The following is a 24,259-nucleotide window of genomic DNA, read 5'->3' as shown; positions in this document are numbered from 1 at the left end:
AACTAAATAACAGCAAGTTATAATGATTGCTAAAGAACCTTTTAAAACATTCTGACTACCTGCCTAGATTTTCAAGTCAGTGTACGGAGATTGGCATAATATTTAAAATACTTTTCTAGTAACGAGTTTGACTGCCATAAATGCTTTTCTCAAACGCCTCACTGCAATGAACAAGGCTAATCACACTGCTCCGGCAGCTGAAGCACTAAAGCAGTCCTTCTGGAGTGCTCCTGCTGTGGTACCAAAACTTTCCCGGTCCCCATGAAGTAGTCTGCACCATGCAAAGGAACATGTGTCGTGCGTTTGCTGTCCTCCTTCACACTGTCTTTCTGAGTCAGGCTCTCATGTAGTCCAGGCTGGTTCCTACTCACTGCATTAGCTGAGGGTGACCCTGGGCTGAGGGTGATCCTCCATCTCCCAAGTGCTTGAACTTCGGGGATGTGACACCATGCCTTAGCCTAGGCAGCACTGGGGATCTGTGCTTCACAGATGTTAGTCACTCTACCAAGCCGGCTGGGTGCCCTGGCCCTCTATTTCAAAACTACAATTGTTTGTGTTTGTATGTGAGTATATATTTGAGTTAGTGAGTCATATGCATGTGCCCCACAGCGTAAAGGGGGTGTGTGTATGTGTCTGTGTGTGCTGGAGGCCACATAAGTCCCAGAGATTGAACTCACTTCATGAGGATTTAATCCTAGCACTTGGGAAGCAGAGGTAGGTAGATCTCTGAATTTTATGCCAGTCTAATCCACACAGTGAGCTCCAGGCGAGCCAGGGCTATACATAGTGAGTTCCTGTCTCACAAAAAAAGCAAAAAACTATACACACAAACACACACATACAGAGAAATATATATGTGTGTGTGTGTGCATGTATATGCATATGTGTGATGTATGTATGTATATATATAAAGAATTTTTTTTTCTGCAACTGTTTTGTTCTCTGGAATCATGTTGTGTGGTAGTGGCCCCCATGGGCTCATATATTTGGATATAGTTGGTGGGACTGTTTGAGAAGGATTAGGAGGTGTGGCCTTGAAGAAGGTATGACCTTGTTGGAGGAGGTATGTCACTGGGGGAAGGCCTTGAGGTTTCAAAAGTCCATGCCACTCCAGGTGGCTCTCTGTCTCACTGTCTCAATATGTGACCTTTCAACTACTGCTGCAGTACCATGCTCCCTGCCATTATATTACAGACTCTAACCTTCTGAAGCCATGAGCCACATGAAATGCTTTCTTCTACAAGTTCCCTTGGTTAAGATGTCTCTTCACAACAATAGAAAAGTAGCTAAGGCACTGCCTCTCAGATATGCACACCTTTGGTTTGTTTTTCACGGGTGTACATGATAACCCACAATGTCCTCCAGCTGTTTTCCTGGTGGTGGTATTTGGGTCATCTGCAGTTCATAGCTGTGACAGGACTGCAGCTGGCACCCTCCATCCTCTCGTCTGGCTTCTGTGTGAGGTAGGCGTTGGAGACGTACAATGCTGGTATTATTACTGAGAATTTATATTCTTATCTAAAATTATGTTTGTGTGTCGGAGTGTGTGCACATATGCATGGAGTCCTTACAAGACTTACCAGTCCTTACAAGACTCCATGCATATGGGCTTACTGGAGTGCCATGTGGTTGTGAGCTGCCTGACATGTTTGAGAACTGGACTGGGGTCCAGTTCAACAAGTGCTATTAATGTTGAAAAAGTCTTGGCTAAGAGTAAACAGAATAGTTATGCTTACACGTTTTTATTATTTAGTCTTTTTCGTCTGGATCTGTGTCTAAAGTCAAAACATCACTAATAATTTTCTAAGAACCTTTTATTCGTTGTTTTTTTGGGATTTCAAAAATACTTAGGAGGTATGTGTCACATGTGTACACATGTGCTTGCACACATCACAGTGCAGATGTGGTTAGAGAACAACTTTCAGGGGTCTACTCCCACTTTCTGCCATGTCCGTCCCAAGCACTGAACACAGGTTTTCAGGCTTAGTGACTAGCATCTCTTCTTTGCTGAGTCATCTCACCAGCCCCTAGGAATTGTGGGGGTTTTGGTTGGTTTAGGTTTTTGTTTTGAGGAAATTCAGTGTGCATTATAGATTATTTTACAGCACACACAGAGGTTGGCCCCAGGCTCCAGTGAGTGAGCTGTCTCCCACTTGAGGATTACAGGTGCAGGCTACCTGTGGTGCTGTGAATAAGAATGGTTCCCACAGGCTTGTCTAGTTGAATGCTTAATCCAGGGAATGGAAGTGTTTGAAAGGATCAGGTTAGGAGGTTTGGCCTTGTTAAGGAAGTGTGTTACTGGGGTAGCTCTGGGTTTTAAAAACCCAGCATCTGTCTCTCTCTTTGCCCGCAGACCAGGATGCAAAGGTCTCAGCTCTAACCCGTCTATGTCCATGTGCCACCATCTTCCCCACCATGCTGCTAATATCCTGAGCATCTGAAACTAAGGAAGCCCTCAGGTTGTTTTGTTTTATCACCTTTTTTTTTTTTTTTCTTCAAGACAGGGTTTCTCTATGTAGCCTTGGCTGTCCTGTACCTCACTCTGTAGACTGTAGACCAGGCTGGCCTTGAACTCACAGAACTCTGCCTGCCTCTGCCTCCCTGAGTGCTGGGATTAGCACCTTTCTTAAAAGTGCAGAGTCTACCAAAACTATGAAATGCTTTACAAATTTGTGTATCATCCTTACTCAGGGCTAGACTAATCGTTGTGTAATTCAGATTTTAGTAATATGTGCTGTCAAAGCAAGTACTTAAAGGATTTTTAAGAGTTGCCTTGGTCATGGTGTCTCTGCACAGCAAAAGAACAGTGACTCAGACACCACCACACCAAACCAGTGCCTTAGTATTACATGCATTTGTTTGGGTGGCAATTACCTGGACAGTCTTTATGGACTGTGCCTCCCTTAAGCCACATAAAAACCATTTACACTTTGCAAACAAATAAATCTTAGTTGAAACTGTCAAAAAGGGATCTGGTTAGTACGGACACCATGTGCATCAAGGTGCTGATGAGGCCGGATGCTCTGGAACTGAAGTTATAGGCATTTGTGAGGAGCCTGGCAACGGTGCAAGAAAATGAAGCCAGGACCTCTGGAAGAGGAACATGTGCTCTTCACATCTGAGAGCCCTCTCCATGGGCAGTGTTCTTCCTCCCCCCAAGGAACCCCAAAATATCCCAAATAAAAAAATAGCAGAAAAGTTTTCATTTTAAATTCTGAAAATTCTCATTTTTATTGATTTAAAAACACGACTATGTTCATGTGAAAATACATTAAGATACAGTTTTGTGACTTAATATGCTTTATATGAAAGTATGAGGTCTTAGAAGTATTACAGTTGCTAAGGATTATGTGTTTTGATTCCGTGATACTTTTCATGAGAATTTCCGAGACAAAAGTAAGATTCTTGAAGGTAAAATATGACATTAGTTTTCTAAATAAGACAGATTTGGGGGTGAGAAAAAGCAGATGTCTAGGAAGGTACAACAAAACCCAATGTACATTTTTTCCTAATTGTTTTGTTTTTGAGACAGAGTCTTTCTATGGAGCACTGGCTGTCCTGGAACTCACAAATCCTCCTGCCTCTGCCTCCCCACACACTACCACCACTGGTTGCATGTTTGCTTTTTGTTATTTTTGAGACACAGTTTTACTATCTATAGCCTAGACTGTCAGTGCTTCTGCCTCTGCTGAGATCGCCAGCACAAGGTGACATGCCCAACCAAACATCCTGCATTTTCATCACCAGCTTTAAAGCAGCTTAACATTGCCTTTAAAAAACAGCTTAACATTGCCTTTAAAAGCATCATATACAATATATATACATGTGTGTGTGTGAATTCAGGTGCATTGCTAGGGGTAAAATCTACAACTACGGACATTCTAGGTGCCTCTCTGTTCTAGACATTTAAATAATCAAATATTTGTGCTAGATATTAAAAATATGGGGATGTAACTCAGTGATAACAGAATATGTGTTCACATGCATAAAAATGTTTTTTATTTTCAGCACAGGCCCTACACCAAACCAAGTATTTCCCTCCACTTACTTCCTTCCCCAACACAACGCTAGGGCAATCAGCAGTGGGTGGATGCTGACCAGGCATTCTGCTCTCTGTAAGAGGTTTTGTTCCATTCACTTAATCAATGAATCCTCACTTTGGAGGCAACCACCGTACAGAAAACCACCTACACTTCCAAAGAAGTTTTATGTAGGCAGGCATTTTCGCTTTGTATTCCAAGATTTTTTAGTATTTAAAAATTTAAAGATTTTTCTTCCTGCCCCACCCCCAAATCAGCAAAGCTTATGAAAGAACAAGGAAAACTTGGAGAGCAGGCAGAAACACCTACACTTTCACCACAGACATACACAGGCCTACTGGCAGTGTTGCTCTGCATTTATTTACCTTCTTTTCTCCAAGCGCACAAAAAATTAGGCACACACATACATGTAGTTACACTGTTTACAGAATTTGACAATCTTTTTTTCCTGCTAAATAAAACTTTCCTGAATTGCTTTTCCTTCTCTTTATGCATTCCTCACTTTCATTAACTATTTTTCTGAGAAAGGCTTTTCCCATATAGCTCAGGCTGGACTCTTGTCTTCATTTCTCAGGACTAGGATTACATACAAGTCTGTGCCCCTTCTTCCCTTCCCTTTCCTTTCTACACACACACACACACACACACACACACACACACACACACACACACCATGCATTTCTTAAAATATTTGTCCTTATGTGTATGAGGGTTTGCCTGCATGTGTGCATGTGTGCCCATGTGCTACGTGAGGCTAGAAGAAGATATTGCATTTCCTGGAACTACAGTTACAGAGAATGAGCTACCATGTAGGTTTTGGGAACCAAACCTGGGTCCTGGGTCCTCTTTCCAGCACCCCCTCTTCTATTTTAGTTGCCAAAAACTTTTGTTGAATAAATATAAAAAAATGGTATTAATACAGTAGTATTAATGGTATTAATATTAAATGGTATTAATACAGTATGGTATTAATAACAGTAGTAATAGTTTTGTAATTTTTGACTTTTATATAATTTGTGTAAAATTATAGAAGCTGTAACATTTTAAATGTCTATGGCACATGCGCTCTGTGTTTTCATAACCCCATGAAGCTATGATGCCTGGCATTCTGGCTCACGTTTCAAGGGCCCATTCACAAGTGGAAAACCCCAGGTTAAGTCACACATGGATAACTGTAGGTCTGCTCATGAAGTTCACAGGCTGAACTCCCACAAGCTGTAAAACAGCGTTTATGGGTTTGTGATCCAACCTATTCCTGTCTCGGTGCACAAAGTGGATGCTGTTACCTAGAAGAGAACAAGGACAGACGCTGAGGGCAAATGACACTCTAGTCTTCAGAATCACTGCTTACCAGGATCAAGGGAGCGTTTCAACTCCTAATTAGTCCAGAGGGAGAAATTAATTACCTGGAGCCCATTATGTCCCTCTGTAATACTACCATAATTCTGCATCCTGGCAATTAACCATGACAAGGCAGTGGCTGAATGAGTGTTACTTAACACATTATGAGTTCCAAGGGGACAGCATCCTAAATTTACCCTTCTATTCAGTTTCATCAAGTATAATTAAGTAAAACATCCCATCAGACAGGCAGAATCTGGAACTAACATAGGTATCAGCTGGGAAATTCCATCTATTTCATAAGCACATGTACTAATAAAATAAAAATTTACTCGTGGGATTAGGGGTACCATGAGGTACCATGAGGATCTGGGTCATCCCCGGCACTGCCAAAATAACAAAAGCAAAGGCAAGAAAAACAATGACTTTATAGGATATTTTCTAACTAACCTAAGTGGTCAGAGAGAAGACGGTAAGCCAGTTAGCTACCATACACCTAGACACTCACAGTCCTCGCCACTCATTAAGTTAGAATTTATCATCTAAGTTCTGCTACTTCTATCTTGAACTCAAAACCAGAATTTTTGTTTGTTTTAAGACAGGGTCTGTCTGATTATGTAGTCCTAGCAGGGCTTTGACTATGTAGACCAGGCTGGCCTTGAACTCACACAGCTCCTCCTACGTCTGCCTCCAAAGCTTTGGGGTTAAAGCTGTGCACCACCATCCCACCCAAACTAGAATTTACCTTGAAACGTTAGATCAGATGGCTTGTTTTTTGGCATTACCTCCTGTGGTCACACCTACAGTAACAGGTTTAATTCTTCTGACCCTAACCCTGAAGATGTGGCTGTGGTGATTTGAATGAAAATGGCCCCACTGCTCAGAGGAAGTGGGTTTATCTGAAAGGATTAGGAGGTGTGAGCACTTGCTGGAAGAAGTGTGGCTGTGGGGGCTGGGTGGGGGCTGGGGACAGGGTTGGGGTGTGGGGTGGGCTTTGAGGTTTCAGAAGCTCAAGCCAGAAGCAGTGACTCTTCTCTCTTTCTACCTATGCAGATGTAGAACTGTCGGCTACCTCTCCAGCCCCATGTCTGCCTGTGTGCCGCCATGCTGCCCGCCATGCCAATAACGGACCACGCCTCTGAATTGTAAGTATGCCCCAATTAAGTGTTTTCTTATATAACAGTTGGGCAGTGGTTACGGTGTCTCTTCACAGTAACAGAAACCCTAAGACAACAGTCAAGTGACACAGGATGAGAAATGGGGTTAAACACACACACACTTCCAGATCTGAGGATGCAAACTAGTTATTCAAAAATATGGCTCTGGGGGCCGGAGAGATGGCTCAGAGGTTAAGAGCACTGTCTACTCTTCCAGAGTTCCTGAGTTCAATTCCTAGCCGCCACATGGTGGTTCCCAACCATCTATAGTGAGATCTGGTGCCCTCTTCTGGCCTGCAGGCACACATGCAGGCAGAACTGTATACATAAGTAAATAACATCTAATATATACGTGTGCCTATAAGGCTCTGGAAGATGGGTGTGTAGTTCAGTGATAGAAGCACAGTGTGCACAAGGCTCTGGGCAAAATATCCAACACCACAGAGAAAGAAAGAATATGGGCCTAATGAGATGGTTCAGGGGGTAAAGTTACTTGTCACCAACCTTGACAACCTGAGTTTAATCCCTAGGACTCACATCATAGGAAAGAACAGACACCTGCAAGTTGTCCTCTGACTTTCATCTGTACCAAGGCACATATGTCCTGCCCCCCCCCCCCAATGTACGCATGCTCACACATGTAACTAAATAAACGGAGCAATGCAAAATGATCTATTAATGCAAGTACTCAGAAGACACAGACAAGCAGATCTTTGTGTTTGAGGCCAGGTCAACTAGAGCTGCACAGTGAGAACTTGTTGCAAAACAGTATCTATTTTAAAAACACAGAGGCTTCCTTTGAGGTGGCTGCTGCCTGTAATTCTAGCACTTGGAGGCAGGTGGATCTCTCTGTGAGTTTGAGGCCAGCCTGGTCTACAAAGCGAGTCCAGGACAGCCAAGGCTACACAGAGAAACCCTGTCTGGAAAAAAACAAAAACAAACAAAACAAAACAACAACAAAGGCAGAGGCAAGTTAATCTCTGTGAGTTCGAGGCCAGCTGGTCTACACAGGACAGCTAGGGAGAAAAAAAAAAAGTAAAGAAAGAAACAAGGAAAGAAGGGAAGGGGAGGAGGGGGAGGGAAAGGAAGAGGTGGGGAGGGGAGAACTTTGCCCTCGTGAGCTCAATCCCCAGCATCAAAAACAAGCTTTCCAGTGGTTCGGTGGCTTCTTTTTAAATTAATCTGATCTAAATTTTTGAGAGATGGCCACAGCATGCCTGCTGTAAAGAACCAAAACACTTAACTAAACCTCTTTCTCAAAAGCAGCCCTTTCAACACTCTGGGTTTTAGAGAAGTGTTAGTAATTTTTTTGGAAGGTATGGTCCCGGCTTAAGTCTGCCTCTGCACAGTGACTTTTTGGTCTCATTGCAGACTGGAGAAAGCCGACCTTCCACCCTGACCAGGCATCGCTGGTGCACACAGCCAATTCAACTGTTGAATGAGGTGGCACATGGCAGTTCTCACTTTGGAATGGGCAGCCCTGGCACTGGCTTGTTTTCCAACACCGTGTGGGTCTCCTGGTTCAGTTAGTAAAAAAGATACGTTTATAAAGGGAACACAGCTCTCCAAGCTCGCACAGCAAGTGTCTTTCCATGGGAACCTACCTTGCTGGCCACCACTGAACTTCTGTCACTTTATTTTATATACCCATCTAAACTCTGTAGATTTATTTATTGGCTTATTATTTTAGCTTTTTAGTTTTCTTTGTAGCCCTGACTGCCCTCAAACTCAAAGATGCACCTGCCTCTGCCCCCCAAGTGCTGGGATTAAAGGTGTACACCACTTTTTTTTTCTGTTTGTAGATTTTTGAATGTTGTAAAGAGATACAAGTTATCAAAGTATACAGCCTGTTTGCTGAGTCCTCACCCTCCTTATATTCTCTTGATGAAGGCCCAGGGCTCTGCTCTGGAGCACTCCTAGTCCTTTGAGCCAGATGGCCTCGGAGAGCCTGGTATCGCTGTTGACATCTCGATCCCCCATCTCTTTCAGGGGAAACTCCCAGATTTCTTTGAGTATGGAATACTTTGCGAATCTGTGTCATTGTGCAGGGGCCATGCTACCCAAGGAGGCCAGAAGAGGGAGTCATTCCCAGCAGCTAATGTTACAGGTGGTTGTGAGTCACCTGATATAGGTGTGTGGGAACTGCACTTAAGTCCCTGACAGAACAGCCAGTGCTTGGAAACACTGAGCAATCTCCTAAAACCCTGCTGAACTTTCTAAAGAGCGTAACAGCCATATATCAACCAGCAACTCTATCTTGTTTTCTATGTCCCAAATCCCTGTCCCCACTCATGGGAACCCTCACCAAAAACAGACATCAACACACAGAAGCCTCTGAAAATGAAAGATGCTTTTCACCAAAGCAAGCCACCTCATCAAGCCAAGACCCCGTTTTTCCAGTGTCTGTGACATCAGAGAAGTGGGCAGCTCTTAGATTCGTAGAGGGCAGTGGAAAGGAACCTGTCCTTGATGCTCACCTGGACCTATGATGAGAGTTCCTCCTTGCTGAGCTGGGTCTCCTTGGAAATCAAACAGTGGGCCAGTGACTGCCCGCCACAGGCTCTGAAGGCTCCCCGAGAGCAGGCTGGACTTGATGTGGGGGCTCTGCCCTGAAACATTGAAAACTGTCCTTAAGTGTTATCATTTTATACTCCAATCAGATATGTTGTCAGTTCTCACAGGAAATGTCCTTTAAAAGTTTTAAATTATGTCTGTGTCTATATTTCTGTGTGGTTGTGCATGTGCCCACTGTGCCCAGTGGAGGTAGAGTTACAGGCAGTGGGGAGTCGCCCATGGTGAGCATTGGCACTGAACTTGGTTTCTTTGTAAGTGCAGCATGAACTCTTAATGGCTGCGCCATCACCCCTCCAGCCCCCAAAACATTCTGCATTGTGCCCCATTGTCCCTTCCTTACTCTTCAATGGAAATCACAGGACAGAACTTTCCCCTTTATTTTTTCTTCCTTGAAAAAATGGCTTAACCTGTCACTGAGACTGGCTCAGGAGTCCTTTTCTAGTGCAGAGTAAGGCAGCTGGCAGCATCCTTGCCTTCTATACCAGCTAAATGCCAGTAACACTGCTCCCTGCACAACCGAAAATATCTCCAGGTCAGGACAAACATGCTGGGAGGGGGTGATGTCACTGCTGAGGATATTGTCTTCAAGGAAGAAGTGACAACAGACCTGGCCCATCTGCCGCAGAGAACATCAATGACACTTCTACCATAATTTCCCACGTATACTTGCTGGTCCCTGCCTCATGTTCCTGTCCAGGACACACTTTGCACAGGCTGTTAAATGGTAGTCCAACACCTTTTCCTCCTCCTGGGCCCATGACTAGGCCCATGGCCTTTCCAGTTTCCTTCACATTAGCCTAGGTGATGTTCCAGCTAGTGAGTGAAGTGGTTGCTTCTAGGACAAGCTCCCTAACCTCCCTCCACATTGTTGGAAAGCTGGGACAGAGCCACAGGAGGGCAGGGCATGGGTCTTAGAAGTGCTGCTGATGCCTGCCATCATCTACCCTATTTTCACAATGACTGGTGAGTCTGCTCTGTGACTAACATTCCTGCTCCTTTTGAGCCGAGACAATCAGTCTCTCGTAGCATAACTATTTTTCTCTCATTCTTGCCTTGTTTATGTCAGAATTTAAGCTTTAACCTTTGATGACTGTACAGAAAAACACTCAGAGTCAAACTTACCTTCCCTACTCCATCTTCTGACTCAGATCAGTTTGACTCCAGCTACATGTGGGCGCATTTCTCCACATGCCAAACAAGCAGTAACTCAATGGTGACAAAATCTACCAGAAGATAACGGCAGATCAGGCAGGTGGAAGGCTAAGTCTCCAGAGAGGTCCCTACTTAATGCAGATGCTGACCACAAGCCTGGGTTATTTTAAAATGTTTATTTATATTTCATGTATATGGGTGTTTTGTTTGCACAGCAGAAGCCAGTGGCTGGTTACAAAGTAGGATCCTGTAAGCCCTTTGGGGATACAGTGGATTTTCTTAGTTGTCAATCTGACATGATCATCTGGGAAGGGAGTCTCAGTGAAGACTGTCTAGAATACATTGACCTGTAGCCATGTTTGTGGGAAATTACATTGATTAGGGTGCCCACTGTGGGTAGCGCTGTCCTCTGGCTAGGGGATCCTGTACTGTGTATGTGAGAAAGAGACTGAGCACAAGCATGCATGTATGAATTTAAGGCTCTCTGCTCTTGACTGAGGAGGCTAGGGGACCCTGTACTGTGTATGTGAGAAAGAGACTGAGCACAAGCATGCATGTACGAATTTAAGACTCTCTGCTCTTGACTGAGGAGGCAATATGACTGGCCGCTTCAAGCTCCAGCTGCCTTGACGTCCTGCAGTGACGGCCTGTGAGCTACAATTGTGAGCCACGTAAAATCTCCCCCTTAAGCTGCATGTCCAAGGGTATTTTATCACAGCAACGGAAACTAAATGATGACATAACCACTTACAGTTTAACTTTTAAAATTTGTTGTTGTTTTGTGCCTTGTGGGTTTAATTTTAATTTTATGTGCATTGCTGTTTTGCCTGCATGTATGTCTATGTGAGGGTGTCAGATCTTGTAGTTGCAGACAGTTGTGAGCTGCCATATGGGAGCTGGGATTTGAACCTGGGTCCTCTGGAAAAGCAGCCAGTGCTTCCAACCACTGAGAGAGCTCCCCAGCCCCAACTTTTTTAATTTTTAATTTTATTTTACTTATATGGGCATTTTGCCTGCCCATACATCTGTTCGCCGCATGCATGCAGTGGCTACAAAGGCCAGAAGAGGGCATCGTCAGGTCCCCCTGGAACCAGAATTATAGACAGTTGGAGAGGTCACAAGGGTGCTAGGAATGAACCTGTGTCCCCTGGAGGAGCAGACAATGCTCTTAACCACTGAGTTGTCGCCCCACCCTAAATGGTTTAATTTTTAAGTGAGTATCCTAAGAATGACTCTATGCTGGCCTTACAAGGAGGAACCTTTAAAAAGTATTTTATGAAGCTGGGAAGATGGCTCAGTTCCCAGTACCACAAGAGTCTGAATCTCCAGCTCCAGGTGATTCAACTCCTTCCAGTCTCCATGGACACTGTACATGACACATGAAGACAAAATACCCACATAAAAATAAATCTTTAAAGAAAATCTTGCTGTACTACCAGACGGCAGTGGTGCACGCCTTTAATCCCAGCAGAGGCAGAGGCAGGTGAGCTCTGAGTTTGAGGCCAGCCTGGTCTACAGAGTGAGTTCCAGGTCAGCCAGGAGTTGGGGGGGGGAGGGAGAGAAGAGGAGAGAGGAGGAGAGGGAGGGAAAGAGAAAGAAAGAGAGAGAGAGAGAGAGAGAGAGAGAGAGACCAGTTTTATAGAGACAGATTGCAGAGAGAGAGCAAGCTAGACAGACACAGGTGAAGACAGAGAAAGACAGAGAATGAGGAGAGAGAAAATTAGAGCAGATTGCTGGAGTTAATTTGAGGCCAAGCATAACAATTCAGGGACCAAGAGAAAAGCCAGATTGAATCAGTCAGCAGGCAGAGGAGTTTGAGCCAGAACAGCTAAGTTGAACCAGCCAGCAGAGTTCAGAAACAAGGAAGGCTGAGCTTATTCAGCAGTAAGTCTCAGAGGCTGAAACATTCTAGGCCTAGGTTATAGTGTAAGGTGGCCAGAAGCTTCCAGGACTAGGTCTAAGTTAGCAGACAGAGGCAGTAATCCTCTGAGACAACAACTGCCTCAGGAGAATAAAGGTTAATTTTACAAATATTATGTAACAGTAAAACAGACACAACTATATAAAGTGACTTATACTCTATGCTATATAAAATATATTTAAATAAAAGTATAAACAAGTTGCATGTATTCTTTCATAATTACAAAATGCATTTATTTGGTTTGGAGTTCACTTGTTTTCTTTACATTTCCAGTCTTCCTTGAGACAAGAGATAAAAGTGAAACTCACAGATCTTTTGTTTGTTTCTTTTAAGACATGGCTATCCTGGACTCACTTTGTGGACCAGGCTGGCCACAAACTCACAAAGATCCACCTGCCTCTGCCTCTGCCTCTGGAGTGCTGGAATTAAAAATGTGCACCACCACACCTGGCTTATAAACAGATCTTACACATGCTGAGACAGTTAGAGACATAAAAACAGTGACCTCAAACCTGCGGCCTACAATACTCCCCCAGCCAAGGCAAAAACTGAATGCTGGCTTATCAGTTTAGTCAACTTTAGGTTTCAGTCTCTAAATCGGCAATCAGGTGGGGCAGGATATCATACACTTTTATTCCCAGCACTAGGGAGGCAGAGACAAGAGGATATCAGCAGGCAAAATACCCATACACATAAAATAAGCATAATAAAAAGACCAAGGCATGTCTGCCTCCCAAGCAGCTCCCAGCCCGTCTCAGTGAGACCTCCTTGGCTGACAACATCTTTATCACCATCACTGGCTTCAGCTCTTCCAGGTGTGGTTCCTCCTCCATACATTCTGTGACTTACTGCCACAAAACACCTGAGAATCATTCATCAAGGATAAATCCAAACTGAGTCAAGCTGAATTCAGTGTGAAGCAGCCAGCCTATCCAACGACTCACACCAATTCAGCTAGAGGCAGGTACCTGCCTGTCTTCCCTTGGGTGGCACTTCCTGAAGCCTTTGCCTTAAAGCACCCCTTTCCACCCTCACCCCACCAGTAACTTTAATGGCAGCTGGGACTTCACCTCCAAAGCCAACTGCTTCTGGACCCTTCTCTCCCATGCTCTCAGAACTGGCACTCATCAGGCCTGCATCTCCTGTATCACATCTGCTAAGCTGCACTGCAACCTCTGGAAGGCAGAGGCTTGCTGGGTAATGTCTTTCCACTGTGTAAAGACAGTCCTTGATTTATTGATTTCTGTGCCATGCAGATCTGATTCAGGCTGGGCTTTGGCACTGCCATTTTTATGAAGCATCTCAATGTTTTGTAAACCTTGCTCTCTATCATCTTCTGATTGATCATATAAAGAGCTGAACAGCCTATAGCTGGGCAGGAGCATTAAGGCAGTGAGTCCAGGTCCAGAGAGGGGAGTTCCAGGTGGGGACCGGAGAGAGAGAAGTCACCATCAGAACAGGAATGAAGAAGCAGGTACCAGAGCGAGACAAAGATGGCAAGTAACCAGCTCCATGGCGGGAAGTAGACCAGGCTAGTGTTATCTATAGTGTCTGAAGCTTTTAATAAACATAAAGATCTCCGTGTCATTATTCAGGAGCTAGGGCAGGCATTAAAGAAAAAAAAGAAAAAAAAAAACCTTACAATTTTCAGAGGCTGTCCTTTATCACCTTCCCTCAAGAAGCATCCAACGCAGTGCTTAGCACAGATGAGAACTCAGTAACTGTTGAGAATGACTGACTGGAGTTGAGTTCTCATCTCTAGTATTTGGAAACCAAATCAGGCCTACAAAAAGACAAACAGGTCACCTCAGCTGGGCCTAGTGCTGAGAGCCCATCGTTGCCAAACTCACGAGTCAGATGCAGCAGGGCTACAAGTTCAAGGCCAGCCTGGGACTACATAGTGAGACCCAATGTGAAGATAACTAAAAATATAGCTAGTGCTTGCTAAGGTCTGCTAAGCAAAAACAAGGAATGTGGACATCACAAAGTTGAATAAACACCAAACTCTTTGTCTAACTGCACAGTGCAATGGGATATACTTTAAGAGCAGCAAGGGCTCTTAAAGTCCTGGAGGAGAAGCCTCTCCTTCTGCATCAACTGTTATTGGGAAGCTGGGTTTAATATCCAATGACATTGTGTTGAGACACAAAAACACACAAACTCGTCATATTTTCCTACTAATCAGGGAAGTAAAATGTCCTCCTGAAAAGTGTACAGGTTGGCTGGGGTGCCACTTGGTGGAAGATGGCTTGCGTGGCACAAACAAGGCTCCCCTACTCTCAAAAGGCCAATTTTGTCACTGAAACTTTGAAGAAAATACTGCAGTGTCTTCTGAATTCCTTTCATTAAACATAAAAATGACAACTAGAGGTCTTTATGGAAATTGTTTTTGTTTTCACAAAAATGGGCTTATAGAGAATACTTTTCTACTATCTGCCCTTGTTCATTCAATGTCCCCATGTCATTTGCTGTGAAGTTCAAAATGACTTCCTAAAGAAGCTGTAGACTGCTGGAATTGGAGACTAACAGGAACACCAGAGGGCCAAGAGAAATAGACTGTGGAGGTCTGGCTCATGAGGCTTACAGGAAAATAGGACTTAACCGAGAACAGGACTACAGGCCATTAGTGTCACACTCTGACAGAGAATCTGGCGTCATTCTGCCCACGTCCTGAAAAATAAGTGAGGCTGAATGCCAAAGTAATGAACTAGGATGTCTGGAAGAAGCCATGTCATGACTGGATGCTAGTCCAGGCTGTGGTGTGGTTCCTGCTCACTACTCCTTCGCTAACTGTACAGTGAGAGAGGGAGGGCAGAGATCTGATACAGCAAAAAAGAGGATTTGAGCAAGTTCAAAGACACAGACAAGGCTTGTGAGAGAAGGAAGCTTTGCTTTTTAAGGAGATTTGTGTCACTAAATAGAACCTCTGGTGGGCTGGAGCGATGGCTCAGCAGTTAAGAGTGACTGCTCTTCAAGAGGACCCAGGTTTGATTCCCAGCACCTACATGGCAGCTTACAGCTCTCTGTAACTCCTATCCAGGGACCCAACAGTTTCATAGAGTCATGCATGCAGTCAAGGCACCAATGTACATAAAATAAAAATAAACCAATTACAAAACAAAGAACCTCTGGCTTTTCACAGACAAGAAGAAAGGTACTTGGAGGCCAGGACCCCAAGACTAGAGTCTCAGGCTTGTGAAAATGTAAATCCATCTGAAGAAGAGCCTGAACTGACAGTACTACTGAGGGGTTCTCTGCCCAAAAACAAAGGTTTAGGGACCCGGGTTCACCCACTATGACTCAGCTCAACATCAACATCTTGAGCTGGCAGAAGGGGGCAGCACTGCCAATGGGGTTTTGCAGACATGAGACATGCATGTTATAGGGTCACGACCGCCTGCATCAGTGTCCACAGAGCCACTTGGCCAGGCAACGTGTGGCAGTGTCACCTATAGACTGTCACATAGAGCTGTGAAGGGGATGCCTACGCCGCACTGGGAATCCCAGGGTCCTAAAGATGCCAGGACTGTGGGACATCTACTAAAGAGAGCCCCAGGCATGGATGGGGCCAGCTCACCAGAACGGCAGCAAGTGCTGCAGAAGTTAGAACTGGAAGGGTGGGGCTGCCTACGCTTATGGGAACACAGAGGATTCCAGCGAACATGGAGTTGACTGCAGAATTACGTTAGTCCTGCTGTTTTGGTCTTTCCTTGCTGTCCTGGTTATTTTTTGTCAACTTGACCCGAACTTAGACATATCTGGGAAGAGGGACTCCTAATTGAGAAAATGTTTGCAGTAAGACTGGCCTAAAGGTGAGTCTATGGGATGACTGATATAGGAGAGACCATCTTACTGTGGGTGGCACCACTCCTGGGCAGGTGGTCCTGTGCTATATAAGAAAGCAGCGAGCAAGGCACGGGAAACAAACCAATAAGCAGTGTTCCTCCATGGCTTCTGCTCACTCCCTGCCTCCAGGTCCAGGCGGTGGGCTCATGCCCTGACTTCCTTTAATGATGGACTGTGATGTTGAAAGTGTAAGACGAAATAAACCCTTTGCCCCAACTTACCTTTGGTGATGGTGTTTATCACCACAGTAGAAGCCCTGAGACCTAGTCTCTTTCCTTTCCTTTTTTCTGGGATGCTAGTGTTTATTCTGTACCACAGTAAACAGAAAAATGTGTAAAACTGAAAAAAAAAATTTTACATGGAGCTCACAGTTAAGAGTCTGAATCTCAGAAGAGCCTTGAAGATTTGTTTGTATTATTATCTTTAAAAAATCATATGTACGTGTGTATATGTGTACGTGCTTATGTGTGCAGGAGTCCTTGGATGCCAGCAGAGGGTGTCCAATTTCTCAGAACTGGAGTTAGAGGTTGTTAGGAGCCACTATGTTGGTGCTGGGACTTGAACCTAGGTCTTCTGCAAAAGCAGCAAGCGCCCTTAACCACTAAGCCATCTCACCAGCCCCTTGGATTCCTATTTTGTCACAGCAACAGGTAAAGTATTGAACACACCTTTGCTATGTACATATGCCCTAGTGTGAGAAGATACACATGTCTGAAGAATCACATTGTATGAGAAACATGTCTTACCAGAGGAGGAAATTTCTTCACCTCTTTTCATTCCCAATCTTTTATAAATTTTTCTCTCAGGATCAACATAGATTTCATGAGAATAACCAGTCAGTTTGCAGAAAGGCTAAAAAGAGAATAACAGGAGTTTCTATGAGAACAAATGAGTAATGACAGTCTCACTTTCTACACCCAGGGACTCAACAAATTTAATTTTGTATATGAAACACTTAAGTTTTTGTATATGAAACACTCAGTTTGTTAGACGTTTACCTCAATATGGTGGTATGATGACTGTCCAATCACTATGAGGGTGACATCTGCTTCCTTCGGGAGAAAGAGAGACAAGTACATATTATTAAACGTATGTCTTAAGAACTTTCCCTAAAGCAATTCTTTTGTTTTATTCTAATGCCACCTATAGGCTTCTAGAAGAATAGAAAACAACAAAATTGCATGGGTAGAAAGAAATGCATGGTACAATATTTGAGTAATTCAGATTATTTGTTGGAATTTCAAGACTTAAACATAAAACTAGAAGAAAAATCAAGGGGAAGCTTAGTAACTCTGTCTGGGTAATGATCTGGCTCAGCGAGTAAAGGTGCTGCCATGCCTGATGATCCCAGTTCCATCTCAGGGACCTACATGGTAGCAGAGAACTGACTCCTGAAAGCTGTCTGACCTCCACACATGCACATACGAGTCAATAAAACATACCAACAACCGTAAACATGTATTCTTATTTAGCAAAGAAGGCAGCAGAGAAAAGGCACAGCACACTGACTGGACTAAGAAAACCGATGCAAATTACGCACCTGTCAAGAGACTTCTTTAATCTATGCTATGAATTCAAACACGGTAACAAGACAATCCAGTTTTTAAAATGAACAAAAATGGGCTAAAGATTAGGGCTTGTCTAGTACCCGCGGGTTCTGGATTCAATCTCTAGCAAAGGTGGGGCTAAGACTTAAATAGACAGTTCACAAAAGACAGAAGACATATAAATAGCCTGTAGCTATAAGAAAGAATTCTTGGGCTGCGGAGATGGCTCAGTGGATAAGGATCTGAGGATCTGAGCTGTAGCGCCAGAAAAAAAAAAATCAAACAAACAAAAACCGCCAGTGCAGCTGCACGTGCGTGCAGCCCCAGCAATGCAGAGGAGGATCCTGAGGCTCCCTGTCCAGTTAGCCAGTTCAAATCAGCAGTTCCAGGCCAGTGAGGGATGTTGCATGAAAAACAAGGAGAATGGCACCTGAGGAACAACACTTGAGGGTTACCTCTGGCCTCCATGCACATACATGCACCGAAATTTGTACACTCAACACAACTGTTAAGCATCACTAATCATTAGAAAAATGAAAACAGCAATGAAGTATCTCTTCGCCATAGGAGATGCCACTAATCAAAACGAGGTAAATATCTGTGTGGACACAGAACAAACAATCTTTGCGTGGTGCTAATGAGACTAAATTAGTATAGTTTTATGAAAACAGTACACGAGCGCTTACAAAATTTAAAAAGAACTACCGCCTGATTCAGAAATGCCACAACTGGTTATACATCCAAAAGAAATGAAAGGAGCAAATGCCAAAGAAACCCCACACTTCTGTGCTCACTGAAGCACTCTCAGTAGCAGCTAAGGCAAGGAAGTGTCCCAAGTGTCCATTAGTGAACGAACACATAAAGAAAAGTGTGATATCCCAATGAAGTAGCATCGACTATGGGGAACGAGGCTTTTCCTTTTGTTACTTGTGAAAACATGGACCAATCCAACACAATGACATAGTTATTAATAATGTACTATTTCAAATCCACACACACAAAAAGGTCAACTTCAAATGTTCTCACACACAACATGCTTACTGGGTTTCTGCTAGGAGAGGCATGGACCAAAAACCAAACCAAAACAAACACAAACCCCAACAACAACACACAGGAAATACAATCAGCCATAAAAAATCAGCCATAAAAAATCAGCCATAAAAAATGAGGGTAAGATAACTGCAGGAAGGAAATGGACACCATTATGCCAAGTCAATGTGGCATAATGACTTGTCCCCTGTCTGCATGGTCATTTTCCTGGCCCTGTTTCTTGGGACCAGTGAACCCACCCAAGAGCTAGCTCCAAGAAACCTGCCCTTTTTTTTTTTTTTTTTAAACTTTTAATTAGGCTTGAATTGGCTTATTTTGTGGTGGAGAAAAATCTTAGGTATGAAAGTAGAAAAGGGGTTGTCAGGATGAGGTCTAGGGTGACAGGGAATGAGAGGGTAAAGGAACATAAAGATATGTATCAAGAAAACCAATGTGGCTCCGGAGAGAAGAGCAACAAGAACGTGGGAGGCGGCAAAATAAGAACAAAGTGCACATGTATGAAAATACCACGGCGAGACCCATTTCTCTTCATGCTGTGTAAATCAACACTGTCGACGATATTAAATGTTTACAACGCGAAGGTGCTTCAAAGTATCGATGTATGCTGAAAACAGACGTTAGTTTTACAACCGCCCAGTGTCTTCACTCACAAAGCTCATCTGGAGACTGAAGAAAAACAGGAAGCCGGCCTTTAATCTAGCACTCAGGAGACAGAGGCAGGTGATCTCTGTGATTTCAAGTCCAGCCTCGTCTACAAGGCAAGTCCAGGACAGCCGGGGTTACACAGAGAGAAACTGTCTCGAAAAATCAAAAAAGGAAAAAAAAAAAAAAAAAAGAGAGAGAGAGAGAGAGAGAGGGAGAGAGAAAAAAAATAGGGACAGAGCTTGCAGCTAGCTTACTGGCAAATACAAACCTACATTCTTAAGATTGTTATCATTTTCCTATAACGAATAACTATTTGAGCTGTGTAAACTAAAGGGTGAAAAACATTAAGTTGCAGCCTGTGTTTTGTTTTGATTTTTGCATTCTTATGCAACGTGCGGTCGAAAGCAGTTTACCAGGTAAAATTATGACAGTACGTTCTCATGAGGGCGCAAAGGAGCTTATTACGACAGAAATAGAGGATGGAGGAGGAGACACCCACCCACTGCCGCTCACTCAGGAAACTTACTCGGAGGACGCTCTTCGGGATTTTGGCCAGATCTTCAACGTATTCTTTACAGACGTAACACAAGAAATGCTGAAAGGCAACCATGCAGAGGAGCATGTCAGCATGTCAGCTGGGTCCCAGAAGGTCCAGGCGCTCGGTGCCAGGCGAGCTGCTACAGCCGCACCGGCTCGGCCCGGCCCTTCCCGCCCGACCCGCGCTCACCCTCACGAACACCACCACGGCCCGCCGCTCCCGGAACAGCGCACCGAACGGCAACCGTCTCCCGGACGCGTCCAGCACCGGCAGCTCGGCCACGGCGGCCGCCAGCGGCTGCCCGCGCTCTGCGTCCGAGCTCGCAGGGCTCAGGACCCAGGCGCTGACCTGCCGCGTCACCGGGGCAGCCATCGCGGAGAAAGCGACCGACCGCTCGAGTCCGCCAGGAGTCGCGGGGGGCGGGGCCAGGCGGGAGGGGCGGGGCTGAGGCTCCAAAGGCGGGGCTATGCAGGAGGAGGCGAGGTCACGAGGGTGCCAGGCTGAAGGCGGAGCCACGAAGGAGGCGGAGCCACGCGGGAGGGCGGCTGATCCTTAGGAGGCGTGGCCACAAGGGACGAGATCGAGCTACGGGAACGAAACACTACAAACCCGTCTTTCGCCGTTTGAGTGCCAAAGGAGAGGGCCGTGCTGTGCGAGGTGAGGTTGGGCTAGTCCCTCTCTCTACTGCCTACGAAACTTCCCTCTTGAAAGAAGGCTGGAAAGATAGATCAGTGCTTAACAGCTTCTGGAGACTAAGGGTTTCGTTTCCGACACTCACATAGCAGCTCACAACTTTGAACTCCAGTCCCAGGGTGTCTGATAGCTAGCCTATTCTGGCCTCCACCGGCACCGTTCAGAGTGCCTACTGCTCTTGCAGAGGACCCAAGTTAGATTCCCAATACCCAATCAAATGTTCATAACTGCCTGTAACCTCTGACATCCTCTGGGGACTCACAGAGAGAGGGAGGGAGAGAGAATGAAAAATAATAAGAACAAGTCATTAAAAAATTTAGATTAGGGGCTGGAGAGATTACTCAGTGGTTAAGAGCACTGCCTGCTTCTCCAAAGAACCCGGGTTCAATTCCCAGCACCCATATGGCAGCTCACAACTTTCTGTATCAGACACCTTCACACTAATGTACATAAAATAAAATTATGCACAGCTTTAATCCCACCACTAGAGAGGCAGAAACAGGCAGATCTCTGAGTTCGAGACCATCCTGGTCTACAGAGCGAGTTCCACAACAGCCAGGGCTACACAGAGGAACCTTGTCTCGAAAACAAAAAAAAACAAAAATAAATTTTGTGTTCGTGTGTGTGTTGTCAGTCTGTGGGTATGAACAGGCCTCCTCCTGTGGCGGTCACAGGACTTTTGGTAGTTGGCTCTCTGCTTCCATCACTTGGATCCCAAGGATTGAAGTTGGTGGCAAATGCCTTCCTCTACAGTGCTATTACCTTGTATTTGTAATCAACTTCTTCCATTTCCCATTCTGTATACCCCTTTTCCACAGAAACCACTTCAGCCTGTTGTAGGTCTTCACCTAATACACTGACCAAAGTAATTTCCATTGGCTTTAAGTACACACATTGTAGAAGGGCCTGTGTCCAGACCCTTCCTTACTCTACTGTGGAGTGACAGTGACGCTGTAGTTTTCCTCGGTTGTCAGGACGAGCCACTGTAGGCAGAGCAGGCTCCCTTCAATGCCTGTTGCTTCAAAGGCCCACAGAAACCAATGTGCTGAGAGAATAAAGCACACTTGCAGAGTGCATAAAAGAGACAGGGTTCTTAATTCAGCTAAGGCTTCAGTCCCGCATATGGGCTCTATTTGAGTCAACTTTGGATCTTAGTAACAAATTGCACTTTTTTGCTTCAGTCAGTTCTGTGTTCTTGTGTTTTAAAATGTGTACAGCACTTAGTGTGTCTGTGCATGCGAGCACATGTACGCATGTACACACTGCATGTGTAGAGACCAGAGGACAACTTGTGGAAATCAGTTCTGTCCTTCCACCATGTGGGGTGCAAGGGATTGCATGCAGGTGGTCAGGCTTGGCAGCAGTGAGCTGAGCTGTCTCCTGATGGCTGTTATCCACTCTAGCTGTGGAGACTGGACTCTGTAGGTGCATTAACCCTAAAGGAGACATTGGCCAGTATGTTGGTCTCTGTCTAATCCCAAAGATCACTGACATGTTAGGACAAAGTGAAATCACAACTCTCTGTTCAGAAGTCAAACAAAATAGAATAGTATATAAATGTATGTGAATTAATCCAGCATGGTAGAAAACAGTCGTGAATCAGAATTCATGCTGTATTTCACAGAATGGTTCAGTAAATACAAGATACAAGTCAACATGGCCTGAAGAAGTTTTCACCTACAACTGCCAGATACAGTATTTTACAAAGGGACCAGCAATATGCCTGAGCTGATAAAGGCCCAAATGGGAGGAGAAAACCAACTCCCAAAAGTTGTCCTTTGACCTCTACTCACTCGTGTGCTATGACTTGGGTGCAAGGCACTCTGTTGGAGCTCCTGGAGATTTCACTAGATGGCGCTGCTTACATTTCTAAGTGGAAGACTTACACATGGACACTTGTTCATTTCTGTCTTGGTGGGAGCAGGACACCTCCCCTGCTGTTTTCCATCTGCTCAAGAGAATTCCTTTCTACGTTTCTGGGATCCAGATAGGCCAGGGCTCCCTGGAACTTAGGGACTATAGTGGATATCTTGTTGCCCCTGGCAACCTTCTTGCTAGCTGTCCTCTGGCCATTCTGAACTCCTGCAGTTGCCTGATTTCATCTGCTTGCTCCTCCTCAGAGCCTTTGATCCACATCCTCTCTTCTGGGGAGGCACTGGCCAGATGCCGATGCCATCCTCCTTAGGTCTTGGCTTGGTTATTTCTTAGTGAATTCCCTGGACCACCCAAGCTCTGCTGTCTTTACCTTCTTTGCACCATCTCCATCTAACACTGTGTAATTCACCAATTCACTTCATTTCAACTAAAATATGACATCTTTCTGTTTCAGGCACTACTCTGTCTCCCACTACACCTAAAATACAGGTAAACAACAAAACAAACAAAAACCATATTCTGTCCTTTCCACGTAGGAAGTGAGGTTAGGGGCCTTGTTGGGACAATGAACTACAATGGGTTCAGTGATCTACAGAACAGATTTGGTATAGAAGTTTTACTTTTATTTTATTTGTGTGTGTGAACGTGGAGGCCAGAGCACAGTGCTCTTGACTGCTAAGCCTTCTCTCTAGTTCCAGCCTTAACTTTTTAATTAATTTGTGCAGGGGCAGGGTGTGAACCGTGGCACTCATGCGGAGGCCAGAAGACAGCTCTGGGTTGCTGCCCTTCCTTCAGGAGAGCTCAGAGATTGAACTCAGGTCATCAGGGTTCCTGGCAAGCACCTCAGCCTACTGAGCCATTTCACTCATGCCTGTGTAGCGTTGGGAGCTTTAAATAGGTTAAAAGAGTGGTTTCCACTTGGGTCACTGCTCAGGAGAAAGCTACCTTCACATCGAAGCTACATTAACACCCTGTGCTGAGGCCTCTGGGGGAGCAGCCAAGCAGAGGAGGCACTTGCTAGATGGCTGAGAAAGCTTTCCGGAGGCTGAGGCTCTGGCACTGTGCTAGTCTTCAGTTAAGTTTAGACCAACAGTTCTCAACTTGTGGGTCATGACCCTTTCACAAGAGTCACCTAAGACCACTGCAAAACACAGATGTTTACAATTCATATTACAATTCATAGCAGTAGCAAAATTACAGTTAGGAACTTGCAATGGAAAAACTTTTATGGTTGTGGGTCACCACATATGAGGAACTATATTAAGGGTTGCAGCGTTAGGAAGGTTGAGAACCACTGCTTTAGACCCTCCATCTTAAAGCCAGGGGAATGGAAGAGCAGAGACAAACCACTCTGCTCTGCACCATCTCAGTTTCTGACCAACCGAAATCAATGTTATAAGTTAATGTTAACCATAATCCCAGCACTCAGGGAGCCAGAGGCAGGTGGATTTCTGTGAGTTCAAAGCCAGCCTGGTCTACAAAATGAATTCAGGATAGCCAGGGCTACACAGAGAACCCCGTTTTGAAAAAATAAAATGTTAAGCGGCCAGGGAGAACTTTAATTTGTAAGTTGTGTGATGTTTATTTATTTGCATATGTATGTATATGTGAGCCCCTGCCACAGTGCACTGTATTCTCAAGGGTGACTGACCAGGAGCTTTCAGCTGATCCCCCTTTATCCAGCTCCCGTCTCAGTAGGAGTGCTGGGATTTCGGATACTTGCTACCATGACCTTCATTTGTCAGACCAGGTTGTGGCATAGGTCATAGGCATCCCTGTTCCAGCAGTCAGTCACAACTGACTGAAATGGAGATTGGAAAATCCAGAGAAGCTACTTCTTGGAGGAAAAATGAAATTATCACTTTTGAACAGAATACCAG

At 44.7% G+C, this 24,259-nt stretch overlaps 1 protein-coding gene across 2 annotated transcripts; it reads right to left on the bottom strand.

Moving 5' to 3' along the window:
• Positions 1-4,010: 4,010 nt before the first annotated feature.
• Prxl2c (peroxiredoxin like 2C) lies at positions 4,011-20,220 on the bottom strand. Of its 2 annotated transcripts, none has more exons than XM_055598016.1 (6): positions 20,001-20,220; positions 19,773-19,868; positions 17,030-17,083; positions 16,778-16,883; positions 9,016-9,147; positions 4,011-5,326 (listed from the first exon to the last, which is right to left on the bottom strand). In XM_055598016.1, exons 1-6 carry the CDS (start codon positions 20,181-20,183, stop codon positions 5,199-5,201), a joined length of 699 nt encoding a protein of 232 aa, XP_055453991.1. In that variant the 5' UTR covers positions 20,184-20,220; the 3' UTR covers positions 4,011-5,198. The 2 variants fall into 2 exon arrangements, with proteins under 2 accessions (XP_055453991.1, XP_055453992.1); XM_055598017.1 differs by having other exon boundaries at positions 19,800-19,868.
• Between the last annotated feature and the right edge of the window lie 4,039 nt (positions 20,221-24,259).

The sequence above is a fragment of the Psammomys obesus genome, unplaced genomic scaffold, assembly GCF_907164565.1.
Source record: "Psammomys obesus unplaced genomic scaffold, mPsaObe1.curated_primary_1811, whole genome shotgun sequence".
Classification (NCBI taxonomy): domain Eukaryota; kingdom Metazoa; phylum Chordata; class Mammalia; order Rodentia; family Muridae; genus Psammomys; species Psammomys obesus.
The sequence above is the reverse complement of the archived record's forward strand: the minus strand, read 5'-3'. Positions and strand labels throughout refer to the sequence as shown.